The 23,380-nt window shown below is 41.8% G+C and overlaps 1 protein-coding gene across 11 annotated transcripts in view; it reads right to left on the minus strand.

Moving 5' to 3' along the window:
• Window positions 1-23,380, minus strand: part of NSD1 (nuclear receptor binding SET domain protein 1) — a 62,903-nt gene that overhangs the window by 11,796 nt on the left and 27,727 nt on the right. For 6 of the 11 annotated variants that reach the window (XM_060271597.1, XM_035105838.2, XM_035105839.2 and 3 more), the window contains 14 exons: window positions 20,031-22,197; window positions 14,540-14,661; window positions 12,490-12,772; window positions 11,164-11,270; window positions 8,518-8,593; window positions 7,253-7,371; window positions 6,171-6,314; window positions 5,558-5,681; window positions 5,097-5,297; window positions 4,712-4,891; window positions 3,700-3,856; window positions 3,106-3,311; window positions 1,925-2,037; window positions 706-975 (listed from right to left, as the gene is read on the minus strand). In XM_060271597.1, the coding sequence (XP_060127580.1) occupies window positions 706-975; window positions 1,925-2,037; window positions 3,106-3,311; window positions 3,700-3,856; window positions 4,712-4,891; window positions 5,097-5,297; window positions 5,558-5,681; window positions 6,171-6,314; window positions 7,253-7,371; window positions 8,518-8,593; window positions 11,164-11,270; window positions 12,490-12,772; window positions 14,540-14,661; window positions 20,031-22,197 (4,269 nt within the window). The remainder of the gene's footprint in view (window positions 1-705; window positions 976-1,924; window positions 2,038-3,105; window positions 3,312-3,699; window positions 3,857-4,711; window positions 4,892-5,096; window positions 5,298-5,557; window positions 5,682-6,170; window positions 6,315-7,252; window positions 7,372-8,517; window positions 8,594-11,163; window positions 11,271-12,489; window positions 12,773-14,539; window positions 14,662-20,030; window positions 22,198-23,380) is intronic. The other 5 variants (XM_035105846.2, XM_035105845.2, XM_060271596.1 and 2 more) reach the window with 5 other exon arrangements.

The following is a 23,380-nucleotide window of genomic DNA, read 5'->3' on the forward strand; positions in this document are numbered from 1 at the left end:
GCCTCCCTAATCCTTCTACTGCTATGCTGAGCTAAATCATAATTAACCACGAGAAGTAGCCAAGGTTTAGGGCTCATGGTTTGCCTAGAGAGCTGAAATTCAGCAATTCAAGCATTTATAATAGCTACCTTTTATAAACAGTAAAAATTGCAAATGCAGACATTGCCTTGATAGAACTTTTGTTTAGTAATCCACTCAGTTCAAATATGGGGTTTAAGATCCCTTTACCTAGATGGGTATTAATTAAGGATGATTTTGGTGTAAGAAAATGTGGGGGTTAGAAACAATCTAATGAGCAGTCCTTTCCATCTGTTTCTTAAAACACAGAATGTGTGATGGGCACTCACACTGGGCACTCAAGAATTTGTGGTGTAGGGTGAAAAGGAGAGAGGTAAGCAATACTACTCATCTGGGGAAATCCTGGCATATATTGATTTCTGCTAAATCTAGTTCAGATTGTTTCAAGGTTCCATTAGCACAGAACCCAACATATATGGGAAGGCAAAGACTGACTATATATTTAGGTAACCATGGGAAACAAACTCCCACCACATGTCTATGTATGTCTCAGGCAGGAATAATGAGTCATTTCTTGTCTTTGTAAATTTTACGCTTTAAGAAAGGAAAACTAAATTCAGTTATAGAAAGTGTGGGATGCTGAAACTAAACTTGGGGAAAAATTAAGACAGCAAAAAACAAACATACCTTTTTAATGTCTCTTTTGGCTTGCAAGCCCCAGCCTCTTGCCAGTGTGCGGAATATTTCCACTTCAGGATACTGCCTTTTGGTAAAACACTGGTTTTGGCAACGTTCCCCAGCAGGGCAGACAGCAGGGTGACACTCATAGAGTAGCATGCGATTAATACACTCGGAGTCTAGGCCACAGGGGTTTTCATCAGCTGTCTTGCAATTGCAACGTGGGATCTCAGACAAGTCTGCAGTGAAGATCTGCACTTTGCCTACAGGCCGGTTCACCTTTAAATACAGATATAAGCCACTAAGTACATCGGCTGGCCTAGCTAAATTGTACATCACTGGAATGCAGAAATGTAGACTATATACAGTACATGGAAATCAGAAACAACTTTTGCTACAGCAATACTTGTTGAAATGGGTCAATACTGCACTTTCATGTATATTGTTAATCTTTATTATTGTTTCAGCTGCATCTCTTCTACCAGCATAGAAAATGCACCTTCCACTTTAATCAGCTATTATAATGGTGTTCAATAGTGTGAGGTGATCCTTTCCCAGGGTGGGACAGAAAGAACATACACGTTCACACAGCAAGGAGACTCCCTTCCTTTCAACAGGATTTTATACACCAAAGATTTACTGCAGGTCAGCAAAGAGTTGAAGTTCATGCGGCCAATAGCTGACCTCATACACTGGGATTAAAACATAGGTAGAACTCAATGTTGCACTACAGTGAACACCCCATCCACACAAGCATTGCACCTTGCCAGACAGAATGATTCCCCAGCACTTCTGGGGGTTCTCCCAAGCCCCTTAAACCCAATTCAGTGGGTGTGGAGGGGGAGGAGAGGAGGGGAAAGCCCCCTTGTGCAAGTGGAAATCCTTGCACAGGGCTTGCACTGACAAGACTTGTTAGGTGAATCCTGCCATGAGAATCTGTGGTACCACCAAAAACAGCTTGTGTGCTTCCTTTAAAGTCTGAAGGAAATGTTTCACAGTGGACAGACTGTACAGGTTTCAGCTTTTGCAGTGTAGTAGCAAGTGGCAAGATATGAAAAAAAGATTGGCAAGAGGAGTGTATAGTTAAGAGCATGTCCTGGTTAAGACTTGTGCCTTCAATATGGCTAAGGATGGAGCACACAGTCCCATAGCCCAACCACCTTCAAGGGATTGGGGGCAACACATGTGCACAAGGCCCACCCTCTGCTATCATGTCCTGCATCCTCACCTTGATATGTTTGTAAGGAGGGGGCTTCTTATCATTCTTTTTGTCTTCCTGTAGCTGCCTCAGTTCCTTCTGTGTTTTTAGCTCTTCAAACCTCACAGCAGCTTCCTGCAGAGCTAAATTAAGAAAACTTTCTCATTATATATGAACAGACATTCAGCCACTTTTATATATGCACTTACATGAAAATGTGCTGAAGGGAGCCACCAGTAACAGATGGGACAGGAAACAGCAGCCACAAAGAGGATTCTCTAGGATTCACAGTCTGTAGCAAAACTGAGGACAGTACTGAGATTTCCATACTCCCAGGAAGTAGCCAGAAAACTTTAGCACACCTTTGTTTCAGGATTGTAAAAAGTAAAGACATTGTGTAACTCAATTTTCTTTAAATAATTTATTTTATCCCTACATCTTAAAGCTAGACAGATACCAATCCCCATCTACTCCATGCCGAGTTCTTACATGAAGAAATTCCACTTCAGGAAAGATTAAAAACAATAGCAACAGAGACTCAGTTCCGACCTCTCAACACACTTTAGCTGAATTTGTATGTCACAGTAAACCACAGTTAATAGTTCACCAGGAATATGAAAATCGCTCCCACTTTATTCCATCCAGTAGCAAGTAGAACAACAAACTATAATCCCTGATTTAGTGTTGTGTTTCAACCATATACGCCAAGAGTTGTGGTTTGGTGCTCCTGCTCACTAGCAGAAGGGGGGAAATGGGGAGCAAGCTGCACTCTCATGGTAAAGAATTAACCATTGTTTACCATGACATGCAAATGCACTCACAGTTTGAGGTTCTGGATGGACAAAGTATAGTTTAGAACTACTTGCCTGCTTAGTATTTCTGTGTCTAGGCCCAGTGGCCTTTGGAGGCAAAGCAATAGTTATAACTATAGTTTGTTTGCTTAGCAGAAACTATGGTTTGCAAACCTATTTCAAACCACAGCTTCCAATTCTGGTGTGCCGACCACTCACAAACCACTGTTCATCAATTCAGACATCATGACAAACCAAAGTTGCTCAATCTATAATTCTAGCCAGGGCTATTTCTGAAGTATAATGATGCCAGAATCTATTCTTTTTTTCCCTAAAGCAGCATCTTATTTTCCTGAGAACACAGAAAAAGATGGGATTCATTGCTAACTTTCATGGTTACATTAAAAGAAAATGGGTTACCCTTCTTGTAAATGCCATCAACTCCCTTTGCCATCTTGTCCTTGCTGCTCACATCTCCTTCCATATAGGGAAATACTCGAGCTTGGTGGGTCCAAAGGTAATCATTTGATCCAAAAAAAAGCACAGGAAATTCACCGATGACATGCTTCATTTTCTGGATGTTGACAGGGATGGTCCTAGGGTGGCAAATCTCAGCTGGCCACCACCTGGAAATGAACAAAGGCAAGAAAAACAGATAAGCCCATGGATAAATTTCTGGAATGTCTGTTTCCTAGATCCACTCCTTCGGAGATGCATCATTTTGTGTGTGTGTGTGTGCGCGCGCGTGTGTGTTTGCTAACCTAACCATGGCATAACAAGAACCCACATTAGTAGAAGACTTTATGTGTTCTATTAACATTGTGGAAACAACTGTAAGGGCGGCGGCAGCAGCCATGCTAGTAAGAACACACATAAAGGTGAGGAGAGGTCCCCTCCTGACATTGCGAATGTTAATAACATTAGCAAAGCAGAAATGAACTGTAGCAACAAGCTTTCACAAGAGACAACTGAAATCTTTTAAATATAACAGAATTTGCCTTCTTTCACTCTCACCTGTATCGTCCCACTTTAACCCAGACCACCTCCTTGTAGTGTGGCTTCTTGCCAGCTTTGCAGTCGTTACAGTACCAGCTCCCCTCTGGCATGTCAATGTTCAGACACTCCCTGTGGAAAGCGGCAGGGCAGGATTCACAGCACAGAAGGCTTCCACCTGTGAGAAAGAAAGGCAGGTATGTCAGGGACAGAACCACAGGAACACCCATGCACAGCATCACATTAAAAGGGGAGTTCATCCTATCCAGACCTCGAATCCCACTTCAGTTCTTTAAATGGAAAATGGGTCGAAAGAGGGTTGTGCTGGTCTCCAGAATTAGGTTAACTTCACCCACCAGGTATCCATTTTATTGTAAAGGTCTCAACTGTGCCAAAGCCAATACAATATGCCAGTGCTAAACCCAATCATATCTATTTGCATTGTGAAGCACCTGTGGACCACAACATTTACTTTTTCCACTACTTCGTCTTCTGAGGTGTTATATACCATATGACAAGGAGGCAGTTAGGCCAGTCTTCACTCACAGAAAGGGGGATGGTGAAAAGGGGTAAGTCAACCATGTATACTGCCCTAAGCTCTATGGAAGAAGAGCTTACTGTAAGCCCCATATTCGATGTCTCATTTGCTGTCCCTGCTATGTCAGCAAGCTTATATATTATATTTTGTTTTAGTGGCTTTATCACTGTGGCCCATCCCACTAACATGGCCACTGCTTTTAGAGGGCCTTTAGGTACTGCATTCTATGGAAGGCCCATTGCCTTCTTTCGGCTGCTTCCCTCTCCTTTAGGCCCAAAGTAGGGACCCCCAGAGATGATCCTGACTTTATACCTCAGTCCAGCAATATGTTTCACTTAGACAAAGGACACCATCGTGACCATTTGTATCATGTTGGGGTGAAGAGCTGATAATTAGGCTGCCCCCTCACTTCTTCAACAACATCCTCCTATGCTCATATTCATTCAAAGTATGGCAACACTCATAATGTATCAGGCCCAGCACAAAGCGCCTTACCTTCTGAACAAACAAAGCACCAGCTGACATTTACATGCTCATGGTTTCTGCAGCCCCTTCGAGGGCTAAAATGATTTGGGCAAATCATGCTGTTGGAAGCAAGGATCACAGTCCCAGCAGCGAGGCAGAAATCATTCGAGTGGTATGCAACAGGACACCGGACACAGCGCATCAAGCGACCTAGCAGAGAAATATATTGGCATTACATTTGCTTAATAATAATAAAATCTGAAAAAAAATCATTTATTAAGATTCGAGTTTTAGGCACCAACCCCACCTTTAAAATATCCAAGAATAGGGGGGGAAACACCAATGAATTGTAAGCACAGTTAAAATGAATGCAGAAATGCACTTCCATTCTGGGCACAAGAAAGGGTTACTGTACCTTTAGATGCAGAGATATTTGCTGGGTTGGCTGCATGGCAAGTCATGCAGATGTGCAGTGAGCAGCGAAAGCCCTTGTTCTGCATGACTGTGGGAGGGTACTTCTGTATGCACTCTTCATGATAGTACTTCCCACACAAGGGAAGCAAGCACCGCTTGACGTTTTCTCCACTGTTCTTGCATACAAAACACGTGTGGACTCCTAATAGGAGAGGGCAGCAAAGTAGAAGAAACACAATCAAAGAACGGAAGGTGCAAGAGTCCTGAACAACAGCAGAGAAAAAAAAGTTACAAGCAGTCACCATGGCTGGAGGCAACAACATACAAGACCAGGATTGCTCCAGCCTAGTAGACAGCAGAGCCGCTCTGCTCCATGCTGCAAAGCCATTTGTTTTCAACAAACTCCAACATTTGAAAGCAACCTTGGAGCTCGCCACACCATCAGTGAGTTCGGTTTCGTACCTGTGGAACACTCAGTGCAGATAAACTTGCCCTTCGGCATTTCTGAGAGCCCGAGGCACTGCAGGTGGAAAGCTCCACAGCACTGGGCTTCACAGAGCAACAATTCACCTGGCTTTTCACAGATCTGCAAAGGAATTAAACAATGTGTGGTCACGGGCTGAAATTAAAGGGGTGGGAGTGGGGAATCCTAATTTATGCATACCTACTAAACCACAGCTAACACATTTTCGGAAGTATTTTTCAGTAACAGCCGCTGTGGTCTAATTGTTTGGCTCAAACATTAGAACTTTGAGTCATTTACACTACTTCAGAAGCGCCTTCTTACAAGGCACACTTTAAACACATTTTTGCAATCCTGTACCCCACACACTTCCTGTCTACCGCACCCAAAAAGGTTCTGGGACTGCACACAAAATAAGAATTGCAGACAGAAAGCCCTCATGTCAAAATTAATAAAAAGAAAATCCTCAAGTTTTGTTTGCAGAAGCTTTTTAAAAAAGCATTGGATGCAAGCTCTGCAAAGATCTGGTTCCTGCTAACATGGCCTATCTGCAAGTAGTCTGGCTGCTTCAAGTCATCTTCACAATTCAAGCAAAGCACTTCAGACTTTTACCTGACACACGTTCTCCTTGAGAGCAGCTCCTCCTCCTCGCTCCCCCTGCATCCGTTTGGATGAAGGCACTCCATGGTCATTTTCAGACCCTTCCTCGATAGTCTCCTTGGGGCTTCCAGCTGTTCCATGATTAGTTCTATCTCCCTTTTGGGGAAAAAAAAGGAAAGACTGTGATCAGTCAGATTCTTTCTTTCATTTACCCCCTCCTCTGGGCTGCTCTTATAGTTTGGGTACAATACATAGGGATGTTCTGCCAACCTGCTTGCTGAGCTGCATGCAACGCCTCTAGCCCTAATCACTCTGCCTGCAGAAGGTGCCTCATGCTGTGGCGCTAACTCTCCTCACACTTCTTCACTTTTAAGGTTTCGCTGAGGGAAAGAAACATTCTGAACTTTAATAAAACACATGACTATGACTACATTGCTGCCCTGTGGCAGTATACTTCCTAAACACCTATGTTGGGAATCTCCACAACCATTATTTATTTACTTATTCATTACATTTATATCCTGCCTTTCCTCCAAGGTGCTCAAGAGCTGGCATTCATGGTTTTCCCCCCATCTCCATTTTATCCTCACAACAACCCTGAGAGGTTGGGTAGATTTGAGAGACAGCAACTTGCCCAAAGTCACCCAGTGAGCTTCATGGGTGGGGACTAGAACGCCTGTCTCCCAGGTCTTGCTCCAACACGCTAACCACTACACCACACTTCAGACTTTTACCTGACACACGTTCTCCTTGAGAGCAGCTCCTCCTCCTCGCTCACATGAGTAGAATGTGTGCTTTTATTTAAAATGCATCTCTGGGTTATTTGTGGGGCATAGGAATTCGTTCATTTATTTATTTTTCCAAAATATAGTCTGGCCCCCCACAAGGTCTGAGGGACAGTGGACTGGCCCCCTGCTGAAAAAGTTTGCTGACCCCTGGTTTAGATATACAGTACACAATACTCTTGTGCAGCCCTGCCTTTGTTTCCTGCTAAGTCTTTTATACCTTCTTTTGCAACACAGTCAATAGTTTTATGCTACTTCAAAAAGACGTCATACATGTATCCTTTTACAGAATCCAAAGCCCAGCAGTACCTCAGAGTTTGCATTTTCTCCCAGTACATCTTCACCCTTTTCCTTCTTGTATGGAGCTGAGGCAAAAGTACGTCGTTGCCGCTTTCGCCTTCTCTGTTTGCCTGGAACCTTTTCAGGAGCTGCAGCAAGGGAGGTGTTTCAAGACCGTAAGCAAATAACTGCACCCTAAGGTAATTCTGACAACTATGACCTTCAAATTTTAAACCCCAAAATCCAGCACTGATGAGTAGGACACATTATAACCATTCTTAACCCTTAATTCAATTTCAGATAAATGTCTGCAAACCTCTCAAGAGGACTACACAGTTTAGAATGAAAATTCATATTGTGTTGTTGAGTATATTTTCACCAAAATAAGACAAAGTCACCCTTGTTCCATATTACCCAAATACCATAGGTTGGAAGAAAGTACCAGTGAGTTGATGAGCAGGGTGGTTCCAGGTATCCTTTTGAGCACCATACAGCAGAGTTACTGGTGTTTAAGAAGCCACCTTGGTTAACAGCTAGTTTCTCATCCTCATGATCATGAAGAAAAATGTGGTTGGTGTGAGTTGAAAATTCAGAGAGGACACCTTTGAGTCTCATGTTGTTTTTATATCACTCTGCTGTTGTTTGACCAGGTTTCTGGCCAGATCCACCCCCCACATCTTCTTCATCTTTGGAGTGCTCCTGAGTCCATCACTACACTCACTGCTGCCAAGAATTCCAGTATGTTTTCCTTTTAAAACTGACTATGACTAATAAGACAAAGATGCAATTCCTTCTTTTTGATCTGGACCCAGTTCATTTATGACTTGGTCTCAATGTGAAAATATCTGCTTACACTGCAGTGGGCTGATGATTACAGGTGAAACTCAGAAAATTAGAATATTGTCGAAAAGTGCATTTATTTCAGTAATGCAACTTATTTTAATTTTTACAAATGCTTTCTTTTGGAAATTCCACAGTAATAAAACAAATAGTTACATTAATACAAAAATAAACATCGCTATTACATTTCATTAATTACATTCAATTTATAATTGACCCACCTAATGACAAATAATTACAGTTACAACAAATAAAGGCTTGACATATCTTGCTTTGCATGCATTGCATCTATCTCATATATTGGTTTCACCTTTTAAGTTGCATTACTGAAATAACTGCACTTTTCCAAGTTTCACCTGTATGTAACGTGACAGAAGAATCTTGCTTAGCTTATTATTAATGTTCACTCACAGGAAACTGGCAGCTTCATGCTACAGAACAGGAGCACCACCTACCTTCACCAGCGTCCGGAAGCTGAGGTGTGGAGTACAACTCTGACATTTCAGTATCCAAAGGACCAGCCTCAGAACACTGCGAACAAGCAACAGGGACAATTTACCAAGCAAATTAGCACACCTACAATGAGATGTGTTTCCCTGGTCACATCTCAAAGGCAATTCTACCTTCAACATATTGACAAACAACAACAAGAAGCAGCATCTCAAATTTCCATAATCAGAAGGATGGGGAGGTGATTGCCCAGTGTCTGAACCCCTGGGTGGCAAGAAGTAGGAAGAATCGTATTTACTTAACTATAATTGCTGAAGAATCTTTCTGCACAGCTGAAGCAGAAGAAAAATCTTAACTTTCACAAAAACAGTAAGAGACTAACAAATCTAGAGGGGCCTCCACTAAGCGCAGCATATTATACAGTTTTCACGGTTCAAAATATTTAGACCCTTCCTTTTCATTTTTACAATTCACAAGGCAGCTTACGGCAATATAATTGTATATTTAATGAATTACCATGAAGGCAGCAGCAAAAGAAAATAAGGTGAAGCCACAGGCATATGGCATTACTATTACTATAATGATAGTAATAGTAATGCCACATGCATGTGGCTTCACTTTATATTTATTTATTTATATATATTTAATTTTGTCTAATGCCCTTCATCCGTAGATCTCAGGGCAGTTCAAAAAAATAAATTTAACTACAGTGGTACCTCTACTTACGAATTTAATGCGTTCTGAACGCACATTTGTAAGTCGAAAAAATTTGTAAGTCGAATCCCATAGGAATGCATTGGGAGAAAAAATTCGTAAGTAGAAGCAACCCTATCTAAAAATTTGTAAGTGGAAAAAATCCTATCTAAACCACATCTAAGATGGCGGACAGAGCTCCATCATAAGTAGAAACATTCGTAAGTAGTTATTTGTAAGTAGAGGTACCACTGCAAATGGTTTGGAACCGGAATATACCAAGGACCACCTACTTTAGTATCAGCCTTTTCAGGAGTTTTTCTCAACACCTGAGGCCCCACAGATTGCTGGGTACATCAGGAATAAGAACGTGAGAGATGGCTTTCATGACTGCAATACCAAGGTTATTGAGTACCCTTCCTTAAAGAGCTCCACATGCTCCATATACAGTCATACCTCCGTTTACGACCACAATTGGTTCCGGGGAGCCAGTTGCTCCCCATGTTCGTCGCTCCCCGAGGCACGCTTCTGCGTGTGTGCGAAGTGCCGATAGAGCACTTCTGCGCACGCGCTGTGCAGATCGCTTCTGCACATTTGAGCGCCGCGGAACCCAGATGTAAACGCTTCCGGGTCCGCGGTGGTCGGAAACCGAAGCGGTCACAAACGGAGGCGGTCACAAACCAAGGTTTGACTGTACGTCCTTTGCTTCTTGCATGCAGACAAGCATTGGAGGATTTTAAAACAAAGGTTGAATGGCCATCTGTCAGGGTTTGGACTAGGCAGCTGTTTCTTCCAAATCAACAATTCTGTGATTTTTTTGCGGTCAAAATTTGGCTTTTTCCTTTAACGAACAGGTTTTGCTCTTAATGTCTGCTCTGCTGCAAAATTCTTCTTCTTCTTTTTTTTTTTTGGTGTGTGTGTGTGGCTGTTTTTATTGTTTAATTGTTACTGTTTAATTTTTATCAACAGATGGATTAACTTTTGTTTTTGTGAGCTGCCCTGACAGAAATCGCTGAAAGATAGGACATAAATGCTTCAATACATAAACAAATGATTATTGCATTTTCATATAGTATGTGGTTGTTTTAACAGTTTTACAAAAACAAAAGCAAGTTGAATTCATTTTTCATAAACTGTAGAATTCTATTGTTGTCCATATCACAACAGGTGTTACAGAACAAACTGAAACCGAGTTCTGAATTACCAACGCCGCAAACCCAGAAGTGATTGTTCTGGTTTGCTAACGTTCTTTTGGAATGCCAACATCCAACGGGGCTTCTGATTGGCTGCAGGAGCTTCCTACAGCCAATCAAAAGCCGTGGTTTGGTTTTCGAATGTTTTGGAAGTCGAACAGACTTCCGGCAGGGTTTCGGTTCAACTTCCAAGGTACGACTGTAAATGAAAAAAATCTTTGAAGGACTCTGTTTGGATACATTTTAGCAAAGGGGACCATAACCATAATTTCCTATAGAAAAGGTCTGATCTCTAGCACAGGAAGAGTTTTTGGACAGGAGTCCTGGTTTGGAGTTCCAGCAGGTGCTTACGTTACTTTAAAACACATGCATGCTCACATAGAGATATTTTGTACATCAGAAGCTTTCTTCTCTTCACAGTCAGCCAATCCACTATCAATTTGTCAAAAGAATGCAGACTCCCAACTGAAAATAATGAGATATGTGCATATGTTTGACAGCATGACTTTGGTCATTGTAAAAGATTCAAAGGCTTGCAGGCCTAATGTTCGCTCAGTTTGGACAATGACACCTTTATGAAAAGAAAGTGCAACAAGAACTTTATAGGCTGAGCTCTGATTATTACTATTATTTTTTACTGAGTGCTTCTATTAGGTACCCTTAACCAAATGAAGGCCGATCAAAACTCTGTGCAGTTGAAATTATTTTACATTCAGGAGCATAGCAGATCTTTGGTAACATTTGAAGCAGAAGGAAGGAACTTACCTTCTTTATGGAAGTCCACTCTCTCTTTGGTATAAATGCAGTATCCAAATCATTGGATTCCAACAGCTTTTTTGTTGGTTTCCTCTGGCGCTTACTCTCAAAACTCCCTACAATAAAAATGAATTTTCCTCACTAGAAACAAACTAGTTTTATCAGCACCAAGTAAGAATCAGTATAATAACACCAGTACTGTTTGTTGTACCTCCTCTGCCCAAAACCAATAAATAACAAAACTGGGAGGGGTAGCTAATGCCACAGAAGACAGAATCAGAATTCAAAATTACCTTAACAGATCGGAGAACTGTTCTCAAGCTAACAAAATGATTTTCAGTAGGGACAAATGTAAGGTTTTGTAAGAAGAACCAGATGCACAAATATAGGATGGGGGGGACACCTGGCTTACTAGCAGTACATGTGAAAAGGATCTAGGGGTCTTGGTGGACCACAAGTTTAACATGAGTCAACAATGTGATGCAGCAGCAAAAAAACCTAATGCTATTGTAGGCTGCATCAACAGAAGTATAGTGTCCGGTCAAGGGAAGTAATAGTACCACTCTATTCTGCCTTGGTCAGACCACACCTGGAATACCATAGCTGCCAAGTTTTCCCTTTTCTCGCGAGGAAGCCTATTCAGCATAAGGGAAAATCCCTTAAAAAAAGGGATAACTTGGCAGCTATGGAATACTGTGTCCAATTCTGGGCACCACAGTTTAAGAAGGATGTAGAACCCAGCAAGCCCCAACTATAGCCAACTCGTTTTAATTTTATGAGATTGAAAATTCTTGCAGCTTAAAAAAGTTTTGAGGTTTAAAATTTTGAGGTTTCGTTTGGGCTTTGTATATTTTTAGTGTCATAAGCCACTTTGAGATCTAAGACATCAGGAGCTTGGAGGTCTAAAGACCTGTAGTTATTTATTTAATAAAAAATATCCTTCTTTTTGCTATTTAGATCTCACGAGGAACAAAAACTTCAGTATCATTTATTATCCCCCACCCCCGTCCTTGTGAGAGACAGGGCCAAAAGCTTCAGGTCCAGACCAAAGAGCAATGGCATATTGTGTGTGGTTCTCAAAGTGTGTGGCAGGAGAGGATAGCAAGTGTGGTGGCAAGATTCAAGGACAATCAAAGAAACATTTAAACATTTCAGTAGAGTAGAGTAATCAAGTTAATTGAGACTAAAAATAGGAATCAAGGGCCAAGGAACAAGGAACAAGGAACAAGACACCTGTTCTGTTTCCAGTAAAGGTAAAGGTACCCCTGACCGTTAGGTCCAGTCGCGGGTGACTCTGGAGTTGCGGTGAAGATGCTAATGATACACATGTCTTACCTGACTTCGTTGACTGTCTCTCTCCCTGCAAAGGAGAAGCTGCAGCAACTTCCGAAACGTTTGGTGATGACAATGTCAAAACTGGCATTTCTGATCTTAGTTCCATGCCATGGGAGTCGGGCTCATCTGACAAAGACTGCTCAGCTTCAAGAACGGGAGGAGACTCTTTAGACGAAGAAGCAGATGAAACTGAATCCAAAGGCTTCTTTTCTAGATGTTTGCTATGAGCTTGCTTGCCAGTGCTGCAATCTTGTTTGATTTCAGCCTTCTCTAGAGAACTTGCCTATGAGCAGCCAGACATAAACAGAAAATGCTCAAGATCCTGGTCCAACCAATACGTGAAGAAAAGGCTAATGGGGAGTATACAGCTACTTGGAAATATGGCTACATTTCTGCAGCAGGTGAAAAACAAGGGAAAGAAAACTGACCATCTTTGGCTGTGCTCGGACATCATTTTACGCAAGCACACACAACCAAGTTTTTATTTTACAAAAACACAGTGTAAGTGATGGTGCTGCTGCTGAAAATGGCTTGCCTTTGTCTAGCTTCCCTCACCCCAAGTAACACCAGCCCAGGCCATCAGATGCAGTGTTTGCCCAACAGACTGCCATTGGGTACATTTTGACAAGGTTGGGGAAATGAGTAGTCTGGGGATTTCATGCCACTGAGTGAGAATCACTAGACATCACCGGGGAGTGATGCTGTTTTCATTGGCAGCTGCATAACCCATAGTTAAGTTATGTATGCGCATTGATGAAATACAATGGTTCTAATGTTGAAAATATGCTATAGTTACTTATTTATTGAGCATTCATTTAAAAAAGAAACCTATTCAAGGTATAGCCCTTCTCACAACTGGAGTAAGAAACATTGATGAATTGAAATCATAAAGCAAAACCTGCTTATTTCAGTCATGACCAGGAACACACACACACACACACACACACACACACATATATATATATGCTTTGTAATTCAAAGTACTACAGGAATCTGTAGCATAAAGGTTAAGCATGATGCTCTTGAGCAGGCATAGGCAAACTCGGCCCTCCAGATGTTTTGGGAATACAACTCCCATCATCCCTGACCACTGGTCCTGTTAGCTAGGGATGGTGGGAGTTGCAGTCCCAAAACATCTGGAGGGCTGAGTTTGCTTATGCCTGCTCTTGAGGCAGATAACAAAGGTCCACTACAACACTTGCAACAACAGCCTGACTGGTGTGTGTGCTTCAGAGCCAACCCATCTGGAGCAAAAAAGAAAGTCAAAGAAAAGCAAGAGCCAAAGCCATAGTCCAAGGTCCAGCCAGGGACTTCTGTTTTTCCCTCAATAACTTTGCTCATTCCGAGACAACATGAAGGTATATAAAAGTGGGGTGGAATTGTTGAGATGTCTGTACTTTGTTTCAAAAAAACTTGGCTCATAATGGCTAGGATCCTTGGGAAGGAACATAGGAAGCTGCTCTGTATGGAACTGGACCATAGGTTCATCTAGCACAGGCACCCCCAGACTTCGGCCCTCCAAATGTTTTGGACTACAATTCCCATCATCCCTGACCACTGGTCCTGTTAGCTAGGGATCATGGGAGTTGTAGGCCAAAACATCTGGAGGGCCGCAGTTTGGGGATGCCTGATCTAGCACAATTTTGTCTACACTGACTGGGTTTCAGACAGAGGGTGTTCTCAGATGCCAGACCTTCTGCATGGAAAGCAAGAGTCTCTTAACACTAAGCTTCTGCCCTTCCTTAGAGTCACCTGCAGCATTCCAAACAAGCACCAGAGTTCTTTTGGGGTTCCTTTTTTTAATCACCCACCTGCCCTCTGATAAGCTACTCCTAAAGTTTGAGGCAATTTCTCAGGTAGCATTTGCATGTGATGGAAGGGGCCTCAGCCAGAAGTGGAACTCCACTACCTTGCCCCAAAGCATACACACATGTTGGATCCCAATTCTAGTTTTAAAAACCCATTTTTTTTAAAAAAAAGAAAACTACCTAGATGACAGTGTCCCAATTTCTCGCAGGTGCCTATACCTGTTTCTTTGCTTCATACCCACCTTCCGAAATGGCTCCTGGCTCCTCTTCTTTTTCTTCGGTGCAAATATGTGATCATATTCTTCTGCATATTCCAGAAGCCGCTTACTTGGCTTCCTAAGGCGTTTCTTCTCTGAATGAGCTACTGAGAAAATAAAAAAGGAGAAAGAGCCTCAGGATTAGTCTTCTAAGAACATCAGAAATGCTGGGCTAGAACCCTTCATTATGGCCAGGGTCTGCTGAAGCTCCTGTGCCATTTTCCAGTGTCCTCAACAAAGTGATGATCACATGCATAGTTCAGATGCTTGAGACTCCTTGACTATGTCATTTCAATTTTTAATCAATCCTCTCCTGCCATAATAGTTCAAAAGCAGCCCTTTCCTTCAGGCTTTCATACAAAGCTTCTTCCCCGACCATCGGGCCACCTCTCATTATTCAATAGCAATCCACAGTGATCCTAATCCATGCAAACCCCACAACCATCACCCCACAAAGGGAAAGCACCCAGTTCCTGCCCAATTATGGAAAGCAAGTGAGCTGCAGCGACTGCCATCAACATCTTATCCCCAGTGTCAGCAGGCTATTCTAGCCTGGGTCTCAGTAAATTGTGCAGTAAATTGTGCCCAGTCTGGCCTAGCAGTGCCATGTGCAAGTCAAGCAGGGGAAACTGCATTACCCCTTTTGAGGGTGAGACGCTAGGAATGAAACATTGTGGTTGAAGCAGAATTTAAGTCATATCTGTAAAACTGCTTTTGCACTTACAAAGTAGTATGACTTTCTTATAGGATACTCTCCTAAACCTCTGAGTTTTGTCTCTTTTTTAAAAAATCAACATTTTTTTAACCTACTCTCAAACTGGATTGTACAAATGAGTCCATTATAAGTGTCTTAGGAACTCTTTTTCTCTCCTCTTTTAAAAGTTTTTGCTTGTTGCTAAAAAACAAACCCACGAGGAAATCCTATGTTGAAAAACAATAAACATCAATATTGCAAACAAGCAAAACAGGTGGCTCCTCCTAATACAGTATGAAAGCAGTTCTGAAATAAAAGCTAGTCCTGAAACAAGAGTGGATACATATCCAGAGAAAAAACTTAGAAGTCCCTTTTCCTGTTCAGCAAATGTGAATTACAGTATTTACACCGTACATTTCTATTATTATTATTATTATTATTATTATTATTATTATTATTATTATTTCTACAACATGTTGAATCCAGTGTGTCCTTTCCATTAATAGATAAGCTTTTCCATTTGTGGGAGGGACTACTGAGATGCAAAGGCTCACTGGAAGAAGTTGGGTAAATGATATTTCCTGATTTCCCCTTTCCTTCCCCTTGCAGTTCCCATACTGTCCCGGAGGTTCAGCTTTTCAGGGGGTTGAGGAAGGAAGGTGGAACTGGAAAAAATGGGCTCCTCCTCTAGCAGTAGCATTCCATGAGTGGAGTTCTGCTCATGAGAATGCTGGATCCAAATCAGTATGTGGAACACAGTATTATACTCTACAGTGGTACCTCTACTTACGAATTTAATGCGTTCCGAAAGCAAATTGGCAAGTCGAAAAAAATTGTAAGTCGAATCCCATAGGAATGCATTGGGAGAAAAATTTTGTAAGTAGAAGCAACCCTATCTAAAAATTCGTAAGTGGAAAAAATCCTATCTAAACCGCATCCAAGATGGCGGGCGGAGCTCCATTCGTAAGTAGAAACATTCGTAAGTAGAGTTATTAATAAGTAGAGGTACCACTGTATGTCTTTGAAGACACTCGAACTCAGGACGCAAGGGAGAAACATGCTAGGAGGAAGGCATGTTTGGCAAATCCACACTGTGATCAACTTCCGCCCGGAAACCAATATCCCCACTGTGGAAGAACGTGTGGATCCAGAACTGGCCTCCACAGTCACTTACGGACTCATTGTTAAAACCATGTTTATGGAAGACAATCTTACTTGGCTATGGGTGATCGCCAAAGAAGATGACTCTATGTCTAATCTGATATATCATCTTCACAGTGAAGCACTGCAGCTAGTGCTTATAAGTGGAACTCAGAAAAGCAGAGTTCCCTGTTTAGCCATAGACACTGGGTAGGGTTAAAGCACCATCAGGGGGGAAATGAGAATCCTGCAGGCACAGACAAATGTATAAGAATGAATCTCAACCCAGCTATAGTTTAAGCAGGGGGTAATAAAAGAGCTAACTTTAGCTCCAACTTCCATAAGGGTAACTAATTTTTATAGAGAGAACTGTAAAGTGCCTGAAATATTTGCAGATTGAGGTTTATGCATTCATTCTAATAAACTTGTCTGCTACACCTGTTGACTTTCCACTTTTTCTTTTTTAACTGAATAGCATTGTGCAAAGTTCTCATTTTAAGCTTTGATTACTCTGTTGTAAACGAAGAGTAAATATCTCTGAGCTGGGCAACTGGTAGTCCATAAGCAACAGAATGGTGTCTGGTTCTCTCGATCCCTTACAATAGTAGTACTCTCCCCTCTGTAGAAGGAAAGATGTAAGGGCTAAAACGCATCTGCTGCTTCTTCCAAACTGCCTTCTGTCTTTACCATAAACATGCATGAGTCATCAGGCTGGAAGTAGAGGAAAGGAGGACCTGTAGAGGCCCCTCCTGAACCCTGATGAAGTCATTGAGCAGCTATAGACATTTCCTCTAGCATCAACCTCCTCCGGCCATGACAAGAACAGAGAGCATCAAGGGTCTTGGGTGTAGGAAGCTGGCTATCCCTTATCTATCTCAGTAAGGTTCACGGTGTAACACAAATAGTACCCATCCTAGTTTTGGCTGTAGCTATTGAGTAAAAATTATTTTGATACCAATGTGAGAGACTGTAACTTGGATTACTGAATTTTACAATCTCATGGTTTTTGTGGTGGAGTGCCACATCGTGAATCATTGTGAATCAAAGCATTTCCTAATACTGGAGTTACTGTGGTTGCTTACAATAATACGTAAAGATTATTAAGAAAAAAAGGAGGAGGTGCATAGGGAAAAACAGAAGCAATGTCAGTAAGAAAGTTTGGATTACTGCAATGTGCTCTATTTTTTGGGGGGGGGGGTCCCTTGAACTTGATCCGGAAGCTGCAGCTAGTGCAGAATGCTGCAACACAATTACTGACAGAAGTGAGACTCCATCAACATATACCACCTGTGCTCAGAGGCCTGCAGGTTTGCTACTGGGCCAAGTTCAATGTGCTACTATTAGTATATAAAACCCTTAACAACTTAGAACCACAGTTTACTTGTGAAATCGCTTTCCTCCATAATAATTTTTTTTTAGTGCAGCAGCACCCACAATTTGGAACTCCCTGCCTACTGACATCAGGCAGGGATATTCGCTGTACTCCTTTTGGCATCTGCTAAAAAACATGTTTGTTTGGACATGCTTACTCAGATACGTAGAAAGTTTACATGTGTTGTAATCTGTTTTTAACTTTTTAAATAAGCTAAAAGTAAACTGTTTCCCCCCTCTTTATTCTTTTTATAAACTGCTTTGAGTTTTTTTAGTGTCAGATTGGCTGTCCCTGGATTTATGGGTGGGTTGGAATGCAGTTACAGTATCAGATTGCCCACTTAGTGATGCAGTTTGGGTTTTAAAAAAGTGCGTGCAGAAATGCATGTTTCATGGGGGAAATGTTTACAAAATTGCATATTGCGGGGGTGGGGGAATGCATTGTAAATCATATATAAATATGTTTTATAGGAAAGATGCATAGAGAATGCATAGCACAGGGAAGTGCATATTTTAAGAATGGACCTGTGAGTGAGTACATGGAAACAGAATAATCTTACCTATTCTTACTCTAAAGTGCTGCCGCCGCCCAACCCCCGGAAATATTTGGGAATAGCTGCCTCTGGAAGGGGGAAGCTGAAATGCTTTGTAAAGGTGTAAGGAGAAGCTAAAATGAATGCAGCGTGTTTGGCCCTTGGCCAGAATAAAAATAATTATAATTGTGTATTTGCCAAATTAACCTTTTGTCTTCTGCAGAAGGCAAGATCTAGATACTTTCCTCATAAAAGTTAGTTAAGAATGCTTTATTGCTCATCTTGCAACATTCCCTGTGGTTTACTGCAATCCACAAACATTACTGAAATCCTTTATCAAATATACCTATTCTTCACAGTATGTTGCAAAATCTATTTTCAAAATGTGGTGGAGCCATTACCATTCAAGAGTATGTGTCTCAGATCTAGCACAAAGTTAAATGTGAGTGCAGTTAATTTAAGCTATGTAAGTGTACACAGAGATAAGGACTTGGCTCACACATTTTGCTTCATATTGTATTTCACTTAGCAGGCAATCTGCACTTCGCAAACAGGGTAGGGCCAGCCCTCTACATTTTACAATTTACAATCACTGATCAAAAACTACTAATGGGAAACAACAATACAAGATTGAAAAGTTTATAGAATGTAAGATTCAAATTTAAATTGCTGCAGTTTATGGTGGTAACTTCTTGAGTCCTAACCCAACATGCAGCACTACCGTAAACATGCTTACTTGCAAGTTAGTTCTAATGGGCTTACTCTCAGGTAAAGGTGTGTTAGACTGCAATTCTGCACCTATGTAGCTGAGAGTAAGCCAACAGACTTACTTCTGAGTTAGTCATGTATAGGATTGTGTTGTTGGCAATACACTCAGTTTAGCAGACCACTTGCTTTCCACAGGGAGAAACAAACAGAGATTATTCAGTACTATTAAACTTTTATCTACCTTTTGGGCTGCAATTTTTCCTTCTCATGTGTTTCCTGTAATACTGAGCAGTAAATATTATAGACTTTCATGCTAGAATTGGGACCATCATGTTTTAATTTATAAATAAAGCTTCTGCACAAGGTAAGAGAAACCAAATATATATTTATTTCCAAATTGCACTATGCCTTGATAAGCGCTGTTTCTAGTTTTAAAAGATTAAAGTGAACCTGTATTAAAATCTGAGGAAGAGAAAAGCTAGAGTAACAACCAGCATTTCAATTGGATAACCTTAAGATTTTTATGCACTGCAACTCATGGCGCAAAACTCTTAAGGGCTAGATCTCACAACCTGCAGATGAAGTAAGCTGAAGAGTTTATGAGCTGTACCACTTATAGACTTCAGGTAGGATCTTGCACATTACCGAGTAATACTCCTTATTTATTTATTTATTTATTTATTTATTTATTTATTTATTGGGTGGAAGATTTCACCATATGGTTCCAGCTCCCCCAATCTGCAGTGGTGCAGCACAAGGAATCCTTACCTTGTACAGAGAACTCAAACTAGGATCTCAAAACTGTAAAATTCTCAATTCTGTAAGAGCTGTATTTTTGTTTCATCCCTCTTATTCTGCAAAATGTTGCCCAACTAACTAAGTGATTCTCACAGTTCTTGCCTATAATGCCTCTCTTAATCTTATCTTTTTAAAGAGTGAGGAGAAGCCTACACTCTGAAGCTTGCTTTTATTCTGTAGAGGCAAAATGCACGTAACTGTTCTGCTTCCCTAGATCTACTGATGTGCTTACCAGCTTTAGCACTGCTTTGGTTAAAACGCTGCCATCGCTTTTTGGGCGCTACGTGGCATACATCTCTAGGCTCATCACCCAAGGAGCCTTCTCTATTCAGTCCTGAATCCAACTCCCCGTTTTCAAAGGAGTTGCAGCTCTCTCTCTTTTTATCATATTCTGACTTCATTCTTATACGAACTAAACTGTCATCAGAGGAACTTGCAGAGTCTTCGTCAGGGGCGTGTCCCATCAACTCCCAAGACACTTTCCTTGCAACATCTTCCTTTGCATTGTCTAGAGCACTAGTAACTGAGCCTTGGGCAGCTCTATCCTGGCGGGGCACACTCTCAGCTGAATTAGACAACCGCTTTAGTGTTCTGCTCTTTGATGTTGCATTAGCTACTAGTTTAGATAGCTGCTTAGATTTTGGACAGCTGCGCCTTGCGGTGCAGTTTGTACCAGAAACAGTAGCGTTTGTGAGTTCCCTTTTGTTAGCACCGGGATCGGTCAACTTGGTTGCGATACCATGTGAAAAAGAGGACTGACCTTCTTTGGGTTTCTGACACTCTGGTTCTCGAACACTATCTTGGCTTTTTTCTAATTTATGAGTGGTTCCCATTGTAGGTAAAGATGTCAAATCACTTGGAGTGTTACTTCCAGAACTATCATCGCTGTGAGAACTCCTATAAGAGACTATGTTCTGAGTAGTCATGATCTGCTTCTCTTTCGTCTTACTATCATGCATATCTTTCAACAACATTAATAAGGTGCTGAATTTATAATCGGGCTCAATAGGCAAATGGTTCTGCCCAGAGACAGATGAAAAGAGTAAGGGCACTGTGGTCTTAGGAGGCCCACAGTCTTTCGCTTCAACATTCATGGACCTATACGACAGCTCCTTCAGTTCTGAAAGCACATGTTTCACAACTGCCGTTTCTATTTCAGCAGAATCACCAGGTTTCTCATTTGTGCTGTTCAGCGGTTTGGGGCCATCAGCCTTCCCACTTTTGTTAGGCATATCTAACTGAGACCCAGGAGAACCTTTGGTAGCAGAAAAGCAGCAGTCGGGGCTACATTCATCTTCCTTAAGAGAGGAGTCTGTCCCAGCAGCAGTTTCTTTATGCTTGCATTTTATACTTCTGAACTGAGGCTGTTTTGCATCCATTTGACTTATAGACCCCTTACTTTGGAGTGTAGTGTGCTTATCTACATTGATAAGATTGTCATTCCTGTAAACTGAAGCCACCTCAGCTGCAAGGGATGGCTCACGGAATTCCTCACCTCCTGCTTCAACATTGATATTCCTGTCTAGAGAACCTTCTGGAGGTTTGCGGCTTCGGTTGCTGCTTTTTGAGACAGGTGCAGAATGTTTAATAGCTCTTTGCCCTGAAGACAGTTCTTTTCCACTCTTATTTACAGAGTCACTATTCTTCAAGACGCTATAAGCTGCTGCTGCTGCTGCTGCTAAACTTTGGTCAAGGGAGTCTAGATCACAGGTACCGTTATCCGATGAATCAGAGTCTATTGGTTTCCTCTCTGCTCCAGCATCAGTTCTGGAATAGTGCTGCTGTAGCTTTGAACTGCACGTGAAGCCTGCTGGATTTCTCTTTTTCTTCACGTCCGCTTTGGATGTTTCCTGCTGGCAGCTGCTATTAGATATTTCAAACCCTGGTTTCTTATATTTATTTTCGAATTGTCTTTCTCCAAAAGAAGAGAGCAAGTAGTTTTCCATGCTGCCTTTGGATCCCATTAGGCTCTTTGCTATTCTGCAAAGTTCATGAGAAGCCTGCTTCTCTGGCATATCTGCAGCAACCGTATTTTTAGCTTTGCTTACTGGCCCTTTCCCCCCACTTTCTCTCTTGGATGCCTCCAGTTTGGTGCTACTTTTTCTTACTCTAGTTCTCCTCCGGGAGTCAGAGCTCTTCTTGTTTCGGGATTTGGTGAACACTTTCCCCTTATCGTGGGTCAAATGTTTGGAGTCCAATGTTAGTGATTTCAAACATCCATTTAGTTGTCTGCTCTGTTCATTTGAGGAGTCCTTTGTACAAGATCCCATTAAATGCACATCCTTCTCACTGTCCAGTTTGCTAGAAGTCGGGATGTATTTTTGAGCACTGTTCTGCTTTAGATAATCTTTTGTAAGGCCAACACTGATCTCCCATTTTGCCAGAAACCTCTTAGGAACCTGGAAAGTATAGGAAGAGACAAAAACAAGTTACAAAATATTTATAATACACAAAAAGATGACATTACACACAGATATGAACATTATCTTCTTTCACAAAATGTAACTGCAGCACATAACCAATTAAAGTACGCAGATCAAAGCTAGATTCATGCAGAACATGAATGTGACTTGTCATTTTTTATTTCGTCAACAAGGCCTAGATTGAACATCATCTCTTGTCACAACTGAATCAGTTCCTCAGACTCCCTTCCTGTGAAAGTTAAATCAGGCACAGAGATCTGCTATATATAATCCACCAAAGAAACAGATGCAAATAATTTATTATGTAATCTCTTTATCCTCCTTTAGTATACCTTTGAATCCCCTGTCATCTAAAGGTTAAAGGTAAAGGGGACCCCTGACCATTAGGTCCAGTCATGCCCGACTCTGGGGTTGCGGCACTCATCTCGCGTTATTGGCCGAGGGAGCCGGTGTACAGCTTCCAGGTCATGCGGCCAGCATGACAAAGCCGCTTCTGGCAAACCAGAGCAGCACACAGAAACGCCGTTTACCTTCCCGCTGTACCTTCCCTATTTATCTACTTGCACTTTGAGATGCTTTCAAACTGCTAGGTGGGCAGGAGCTGGGAGTGAACAACGGGAGCTCACCCCGTCGCGGGGATTCGAACTGCCAACATTCTGATCGGCAAGCCCTAGGCTCAGTGGTTTAACCCACAGCGCCACCCGCGTCCCAGCTAAAGGTACAAGCGCCTAAATGATGTTCTGCTACTAATGTACTGTATTTAAATAACATTCTTTTGTTAGCACAGTGGTACCTCGAGTTACAAACACCTCAGGTTACAAACACTTCAGGTTACAAACTCTGCTATCCTGGAAGAGTTACCTCGAGTTGAGAACTTTGCCCCAGGATGAGAATGGAAATTGTGTGCCAGCGGCGCAACGGCAGCAAGAGGCCCCATTAGTGAAAGCATGCCTTTAGTTAAGAACAGTTTCAGGTTAAGAACGGACCTCTGGAATAAATTAAGTTCATAACTAGAGGTACCACTGTATATATAATTTGATAGCACTATGGTCACTGTTCCCAGTAGGTACTATAGCAGTTACATCTCACACTAGGTACTGCATGCCACTTAAGGCCAGGAAGAGTCTGCTCCTTTGGGGATTTCTAGCTTGTCGGACTC

This window comes from Zootoca vivipara, chromosome 2 (assembly GCF_963506605.1).
Source record: "Zootoca vivipara chromosome 2, rZooViv1.1, whole genome shotgun sequence".
Lineage (NCBI taxonomy): Eukaryota > Metazoa > Chordata > Lepidosauria > Squamata > Lacertidae > Zootoca > Zootoca vivipara.